The sequence below is a fragment of the Diplotaxodon limnothrissa genome, linkage group LG14 (assembly GCF_057381915.1).
Source record: "Diplotaxodon limnothrissa isolate DT_005_m linkage group LG14, D_limnothrissa_male_GT1.1, whole genome shotgun sequence".
Taxonomy (NCBI): Eukaryota; Metazoa; Chordata; class Actinopteri; order Cichliformes; family Cichlidae; genus Diplotaxodon; species Diplotaxodon limnothrissa.
This window is the reverse complement of record NC_140609.1, coordinates 32,747,428-32,756,414: the sequence shown is the minus strand read 5'-3', so window position 1 is coordinate 32,756,414 and position 8,987 is coordinate 32,747,428. Positions and strand designations below refer to the sequence as shown.

General features: G+C 38.4%; 1 protein-coding gene across 1 annotated transcript in view; it reads right to left on the bottom strand.

Moving 5' to 3' along the window:
• Nucleotides 1-1,105: 1,105 nt before the first annotated feature.
• The window catches only part of b3glcta (beta 3-glucosyltransferase a), an 87,511-nt gene continuing 79,629 nt past the window's right edge, over nt 1,106-8,987 (bottom strand). The window contains exons 12-15 of the mRNA XM_085370487.1: nt 5,146-5,245; nt 4,620-4,739; nt 3,594-3,738; nt 1,106-1,494 (exon numbers count right to left, since the gene is read on the bottom strand). Coding sequence (XP_085226613.1) covers nt 1,333-1,494; nt 3,594-3,738; nt 4,620-4,739; nt 5,146-5,245 — 527 coding nt within the window. The 3' untranslated portion in view covers nt 1,106-1,332. The remainder of the gene's footprint in view (nt 1,495-3,593; nt 3,739-4,619; nt 4,740-5,145; nt 5,246-8,987) is intronic.

Genomic DNA, 8,987 nt, shown 5'->3' with positions numbered 1-8,987 from the left:
CATCACTCATCACTCCATGTGTGGGTGAGTCCCACTAGGAATTTAATTTGTTTCCTGCAAATAGGTTACAATTCATAGGTGTGTTAGAGGATGTCTGCTTGAGTTATTGCACTGTTTCAAATGCCTGAAGCCATTAGACTTTTCATGAACTTGCACCAGCCCGCTGTGCTATTAGGACGGTGTAAATTTAGCACCTTAGTGCAGAAAAGATCTGTAAAGAGAGGAACATCTTCTGTTTTACAGTGTGCATTTGAGAGATGGTAATGAGTTTTCCTTTATTAACATTTCAGATTTTCATTAGCCGAGCGTAATAAATATCGAGCCTTTCATAACCCACCGGTCTTCTAAAGCTTTTTTGGCCGTTACTAGTCACTCCGAGTGTTTTGAGAATGAAACATTACAGCTAATTTTTCAAGTTGGCAAACAGCCAGTAGAGGAAAAGTTTAATTTTTCAACTGCATGCTCAAGGTCTTTCAAAGACCTTTAATAATAGTCAGCAAATTACTTAGTCCACCAATTAATTAGGAGATAGACAAAAAATGAAAATGAATTGGTTTTGATGTTGTTAAATAATACATTTATTCTTAATACCTTCTTTATGTTAGTATGGCAATGAAATTGTGTGCCTGTGTCTCTATGAGGAAGGAGAACACCTTGAGAAATAGATGATTATGAAAAAAACCCACAATGTAAATAGACAAGTTTAAAAATAAGATGTTTGTCTGTTGTCTGTGCACAGTAGGACTCTTTTAAAAAGTAAACATTTTAAGGGCACAAATTTTCACAATGCTTCTGAGAGAATTCACGCTGCTTTGTAGCTGCACAGAAGAGACTGCTCATATTGTAGTTTTGCCATCTTAGTCATAGCATTAATTAACCTTTAACAACCTCATCATTTATACATTGCCCAGTTAGACTAAATCCTGCAATAGGTCCCAAATGAAAGCAAAAAGCAAAATATTTTGAAATATTAATGCCTTTATGACAAAATAGAGCACATTGTACAACATTAGTGATCATTGTAAAAGACACCATTTCTCCAAAGAAACGATATGCTCCTCTATAAGGTATTAGATTAAGATATAAATATACACATATTCCCAAATTTGACAGCAACCATAACATGCAACTCAGTCATGAAAACACTCAAATATTAAATCACGGACACATGCTCGCATGGTCCTTCTTTATAACAGCTCAACATCAACATTACAAAAAAACAAAACAAAACATTTACATCTGTGAACTGATAATTTTCCCATCACTCGACATACACACACTGTATATACATATAAAAGTATTCATACAGGCTAGTTTATGTGCTTAAATTCATTATAGTTCAGTTTTTCCACTTTTCAGTTCATCTTGACTTGCTGTGAAGTCATCCTTAAGCCATTTGTTGAAGACAGCAATGGGGTCAATGTTCCAGTGTTTATGAAAAGAGATGGGCACCTGGTGAGCTAGGAAGTCTCTGGCATAGTCCTCTGGGCGTGCCTGAAAGGTAAGATTAAGCATGGTAATTTATATTTGGAAGCTGTCTCAGGAGACATAGGAGAAAAGGTATGAAAGCACGAGTTTCTGTTCAGATGCCTCCTGAAAATAGAGAAAGTAACACTTACGATGTCTAATTATAGGTCATGCATGCTTGTGGTGTAGCGACTCATTTGACATTTAACTTTTTCACGATTGTGAGAAATGACTTAAAGCCATTTTGGAATATCAGAGCAGCAAATGCACAGGTTTAAATGCACTTTTGGATGTGAAACAATCACCTCCCACCTGGAATCAGCAGGCCCTTTTGTTTTATGTCAGACTTCACAGCCTTTTGTCCCCTTCTCCCATGTACTAGAGCAATACATGTGATTTTGATTGGCTCTAGTAACACTGGAATCTCACAAGAAATGTGTGACCTACAAAGAGATGTGCTTATCTATGAATGCATGACATGCCACTCTATAGGCATATTTTATGCCCACTGTCTGTGGTGCCCTGTTGGCACCCTACCTGTATATAGGTATATATATGCCTGCTATACTCCCTCACATGGTGAATAAAAAAAAAAAGACAGACTTAAGACTGGAAAGAAGAAAACTGCATGTAAAGACGAAACATGAGTTATTTATAGATTATGAAATGTACATGACGAGATTTTATAAGTATATGTTTATACTCCTGGGGATCTGAGCAGAAGAATACTTCACATCGGGCCTATACATAAGCTTTTGGCAGATTATATAAATATCATCTGTCAATGTACACACATGATGTACACGTTGAAGTGAAGAAGCAATAGGAAATTAAGTGGTCTAAAAACCGATTTAACACAGTTACATAATCACACATGGTATTAGCAACATTTTAGAGCTTCTTCTTCTCAACCATAGCTATGTTTGGATAACATCAGGCAAACAGCAATGTCATGGAAATGAGATGATATGAAAATGATTTTGCAAGGATGAACGATTTCGCTTTCTTCCTTTTTTTGACTGTTTGACCTAAACACACGCATCTGTAATGATGCCCGACCGCAGAAGCACCAGTGCAATTGTACTCTGCCTTGTTTCTGAAGGTGTCACTAAAACATAACAGGAAGACAGCAAGTCAAAGGAAAAAAAATCTCCTGTTATTCTTTTTGGAAAAAGGCTATCTAGCTGTTTTGGAGACTGCTATAAGTCTTCCAATTTCTTTTTGTCTTGCCACTTTCAGCAAAGCATTGCTGGATAAAAAAGATCAATATCCTGTGAAGTGTAAATATGTTTTTATCACTGAGAAGGGTGGACATACCCTAGAAATCCCACAGGACTGCTTCTACCCACAGTAAGTCCTATTCACATGTTAAGCGCTCTGCTTGTCACCCGTAGCTTTGTAGCTCACTACTGGTTGCTGGTGGACATTCCAGTCTTATGTATTTGACATGCCGTGACATATCAGTCAACAGTATCCTCAACCTCAGCTATTCTCTTCCTGTGTTTATGCCCCCATGCTGTCACCCAACCTGTCTGCGTAGCACCCCCTTCATTCAGGCGTATTGATGAGCATTGCACGTTTATATTAGTGATGCTGTAATTACCGGTTTCTGATTTGTAAGTACAGTCCACATCAACGCACCCATAATTACAACTAGGAATTTTCTAAGAGCTCAGCTTACCTAAATGAACCAGGAGAAAAGGATGGTAAATATGAGGTTCAGACTGCATCACACTTTCAGAAGTACAAACTCTAATGTGGATGGTTTCACCGTTCACTAGCTTGAAATTACAGAACCTGTGATAGAAAATTACTTTAGCATATGCAGTGCCTAATCAACCAGAAAAAAAATAAAAAAAATCCTGCGTAGGTGTACAGGGCTTTTGAAAATCAGACATCAGCCAGTTCTCAGTCTGCCTGCAGATGAGGCTGAAACACCTAAAAAGAAATGTGGCTTCCTTTGCACGGTCTGTTCCTTAAAAGTCATCACATATCTCAATGTAAAATCTCCTTTATCGTTATACCTGAAGAGATTTTTCATTAAAGAAAAAAAGATTATTGACATAAAAAAAAATCCTTATATTCTTCACACAAAAAAGAATGTATTGTGAGAGTATGATTACAACCTGGTGGAAGAGAGGACTATGTGTGACAGGAAGTCCAAGAGCATTGAGGCACATGCCCAGCACCATGTCATCTGGCGCGTCATTGCTGTAGCACTTGCAGCCACTCTTAAGAAGTCGCACCACAGCTTCCCTGCTGAAAACCATACTGCAGCAACGCATAAACATACAAAAAGGCATGTAAAAGACACACATAACACACTTATCTGAAGTGTAAATGATCAATTTAGAAGGAATTTTTTTTTGCCAGGAAATTATATATGCATGCCTTTCCACTATCATTTTAAGGTCCATTATGCGTGTTTCATTCAATTGAGGGGGAGGGCAATAGAATAGAGTAAAATTATGAGCTGAGAGTGAGATGGGTTTTTTCATATAAATTGGCTCTGCGTAACAATGATGCGACAATTCAATGAAAAGAGAAACAATTACAGATGACAAAATGAATATTAAGCTGACAGAAAAATCGCTCATTGCCACTCAGAATGGGTCTTTTTTTTTTAGATATTATTCTTCAGAAAACTGGCAGCTATAGTGTTGTGAAGTGTCACAGCAACTGAAGTGTTCCTAAATGGAGTTTCTCACACAGCTCACTCACAGCTCAAGAGGTATCTAAAGCACAGATTTTGCCAAATAGGTGAGATTTGTGCTGTCGAAATAAAAGTGAACTACCACTTTTGCTTTTTGCCCACTTTATGATCTTACATCTGATGTAAGCAAAATGGCACTAAAATCAGATTTTTAATTAAATTCTGGGTGTTTTTCTTTCACCTGCTTTAACAACTGATGGCCATTTGTGATTCAGTGGGGTTTTATTTCATATTTTTATTGAGTTTATTGAGTTACTGCAATGCAGTCTCCAAACTCATTTCCCTTAGGGGAGCACCACACTTTTAAACTAAATTGAAAGGGTTTATCTGTAAATTACAGATTACGTTTTTTTTATTACACACTTTATAGTTCCTCTGCTGCCCCTGAATCTTCTATCATCATCATTCCCAGAGCATTTGAGCAGTGAAACTAACTCACCCACCACCTCCTGTTATGTAACTGTAGCCACCTTGGCTCAAGCCATAGCCGTATCGCTCCCCCAGACTCACTGGTTCAGAGGAGTCATAACAGCTCAGCAAGACTTGCAGTCTGGGAATGCTGGAGGAAGCACAGTTCAAACTAATCACACACTCATCACCATCATCATACGCACATTCTGGTGCCTACACACCTAAAAAACTATTCATCTAGAGGGAGAATTAACTGCGCTCCCTCAGGCTATTTTAAACACCCAGAGGCTTCCAAATGAAGAGGCAACGTGACAGAAAGTGAAGCCAGCTGGACATGAAGTTGTATGCTGAGCTTTTTAGATGTTTGATAGGATGGTAATATCTCTAGAACTCATTTTTACAAAGTGACTTCATTCCGAGCGTCTCTCTCTTTCAACCTTTTCACAGCTAAGACAGAATCTGGTAGAAATTTTATGAATAAATGTCAGTCAAACAGTCAGAGTTTAGGCCACAAAAATCCCAAACAAACACATTTCCAAATGACAAGAACATACCTGATAAGTGTGTCATCATCCACAATGAGGAGCCACTTTGTGTCCGGCACAGCGCTGCTTAGAAATCTTTGAAGAATTGCAAATGTTTTTCCACAGTGGCCTGCAAATACAGACATGCTATCAACAGAATGGCCAGTATGACTTAATCACATATTGACCATCTGGTTTACAAAGATAAATGACCCTGTTAGGAAGAAAATCACAGTTGGTATAAACAGTTATTTATATGCACAGATGCCTTCATGCACACAAACGCAGGCACAAGGCAGTAGCAACAAAAATTATAGTCATTTATTATTCGGACTGGATTTGAAAGGAGTGAAGCTAACCAATAGTCACAGTTGTTAACTACAGAAAGAGCAATGTTTAACTTAGGAAAGCATACGAGACTTGATTTTCAAGCTACGTTTAGATAAAAAGTAACTAATTAGAGTTTTATTCTCTCGATAGGGGCCTTTTCAGAAGGTAAGAAAAATAAGCACGACCATAGGGCTTTTTATTTGTAGCTTTTGCTTGTAGTTCTGCATTAACTTGACAGCAGTGAGGACTGTTTGGGCAAACAAAGAGCAGCTCTGCATTCTGCTCAAAGACACCTCAAAAGTATGTTTGCTTTTACATATGCATGTCAGCAACTGCACAGGTCAAACAGGTGATCGCACATGTAAAGATCTGTTAAAAAAAATGATTCACCTCTTCAAGGTTTGGATTGCACAGCAATGAATAAAATCCTCTCTGGGCTTTTCAGTGCAAAGATATGTCCTACAAAGCTTTGTAAGCAAAAAAAAAGAAAGAAAAAAAGAAAGCCCTTGTCTACATTCTGACATCTCAAAGAAAAAACAAGGTATGTTTGGAATGATGAGCCCGGAGATCAAACTTTTACTCTGGCAAGTTTGACATGACGGCCAGATGGAACAAAATTTTCTGCCAACTCCTGAAAACAAAAACAGTGATGTGGAAGTAAACAACAAATACAAAGAAACCAAAGAAATATGCCCATCAGAATCCAAATATGTGCACCATCAGGGCTGAGAGCTGAGACATGGAAATCTCTGGTGGCAAGCATCACAAAGAATACTGAGGTCTTACTGTTTTATTTATAAGGCACCCAAGGTGTTTTTGCTGGTATCTGAATATAGAATAAGAAGGGACACCTTGAACTGCTGACAGGAATAAAATCCAAAAACACGCTGATCTCTGGTAATCTTATATCTAGTCGTGGGAGTTTAGTGAAGATCAGGGTCGTGGATAGATAGTAGTTTTCTTCTTCATGTTTAATGCAGTCTTTAGAAGAAAAGAGCAAACAACCACAGCTACATTCATATGAACATAATACTACAGAAAGTTTTGCTTTGGCCCAGCTTTGACATTTTCTTTTTACCCAAGTATTTGTTCATACTCGGCCGTGAATCGTACTCGTACTTGCTTGATAAAGTTCCTATGCCACTTTTCCATTTCAAGGTCTTGCATCATTCTCTGCCTCACTTGCTCAGACTATATACATTTTTAAACTCAGCCTGTTGAGTGTATTTTTCCATTTTCAAAATAAATGTATACTGTAAAGATGTGGGTTTTCCACCAGACTTAATATTTCTTTGTGGTTTCAGACAGATGCATGATGAGCTAGACAGTTCTGAGTTGGGTGGATACTTGTGTTAGATTTGTATTGTTGATTGTCATTTATGCTTAGAAATATCTACTCATATATGCTTAGAGTTGTATAATCAATGTCATGTTGGTAGAGGTTTGATCCTTAGTAGTCTGTGGAGACTTTGTGTGCATTCCAAAGTGTTCTGGCATTCACACCCACACCCTGGGAGCATGGGAGAGGTCGTACCTTCTCTTATTGTTTTGTGGTAGGATAAACGTATCTATGTCTGTTTTAGGCTAAGTGCCTTTTGTTTAGAGGAACTGCTGGACTTCCAGACCAGCAGGTTTAGGGAAGTCTTTATGGGGTCACACTCTGACCCCACACACACACACACACACACACACACACACACACACACAGTACTCTTTGTTTGTATGTAGGCATCATATGTTAATGAACCTATGTATATTCATGTGACCTCAATAAAAGAGCAGTGTTACGGGGGAGCGGGCGAGAGCAACTGGGGTCAAGCGAAGGGACGGCGTTTGTCCAGTTCTCTCCCGTGCACGAGAAACATAAAGAACTTTGCTTTTGCTGTGTAATTAAATTGTCTTCAACGTTCCAGCGAATTGGTTTAAGCTACAAACCTATCAACTTGTTTTTCAGGACAATGCGAATGAATTAATTTTATGTCAGATCTGTTTTTACATTGGACTCTTGACAATAATTCTGTCTGCCAGTCTGTGCCTCTTTCCTTGATAAATGTGACGGCTTATGCTGCATTTCATTTTCTTTGTGCACATGTAAATGCACGATATGGCTTTAAGATTTGCTCCGAGGGCACAGGCAACAATGTTAGTGATGAACAGACTCTTGACATATCGATGCCTGACGATGATGAACTTCAAGGATGCTCTCAGCAATCATTAGCATAAAGTTTGAGGCCTTGGGAAAGAAGCAGAAAGAAATGAGCAAAAGAAATGGAAATTCATTTTTTATGTACCGATCATCTCCTCCTTTCCTTAAGACAGATATATTCCTTTTATGTCTCATTTCACTGCATTCTTATCTAATAACGTAATGGCCACTGTCCTCATGTTGATAAGTACCCGACACTGTTGCATATTTCTAAATATAGATACTGTAAATCAGTGAGGGTTTTTTCTGTTGTCATGGTTTGTGGCTGGGGCAATCTCATTTAAAGTCTTTTACTAGATCTTTTACATCACACTGCAGAAATCCAATCTATCGTACATCCTCCAGGATGTAAATCCTATTATTAGTTCTGTTTGACTGACATTATGCACTGACAGTAGCTTACGTACCTGGCTATTTACCAGAATCACTGAAGATGCCCCTGCCTTGATGATGGACCGTGGACTGCTGCCATCACAGAAGGCAAAATTGGAAGGGAAGGAGGCACTTTCTTTTAGATTACCTGGGAGAAAGACTTGGCCAACACTGCCCTTTTGTGGAACAAGGTGTAAAACTCAGGGGCAAGTCATACCAACTCTTAGGTAATAAAGGTAATGTGTTGACTTATGCAAAAGAATAAACTCCATGAGAATCCTGACAGCTTCAATTTCAGTTTTTTGTCAGAGCACAACCAGCTGCAGGCCTGTCTGGTTGGCTGTCTGCAGACTGTGAATGGCGTCTTACCCTTACCCAATGTTCTATTGTCTAGAGAGAAATGATCATGAAATATCAGTTCTGCTTTGGGCAATAATTAAACAAATGTTCTTTAACATAAATGATCTAAATCTTTAGGTAAGATCAGATCCACTAGACTAAGGAACACTTCCACACTCTGCAATTAATTATCCATTTTTATTTATTCTTGCTTGCCCACTAAAACTAAGACAAACTGTAGCTTTAGACAACCATTTACGTGTTTGATTGGAAGCAGATGATACAAATCTGTTATAGCGGCCTTACAATTTAATGACAACTTTTCATGACCTTTTCTAGGCTAGTGTAGATGAAGTCTACGTGTATACTACAGTAGGCAGCACCTTAGTTTTTACCCCTCAACTGTAAATGGCTGATGGTGTATTTTATATCTTGATAACGTGATAATGAGGTGATGGAAGACTTTCAAATTCATCCAACAGAAGCAGCTACTAAAATCTTGGATGGGTTTTAATCTCAGTGGCCTTGATCAGAGGTCAGCTCGAGTTCAGACGTCAGCTTTACTGAAAAACACCTAGTATTTGTTCACATGTATACCATCAGTACATCTACTAGGAGGCTGTTG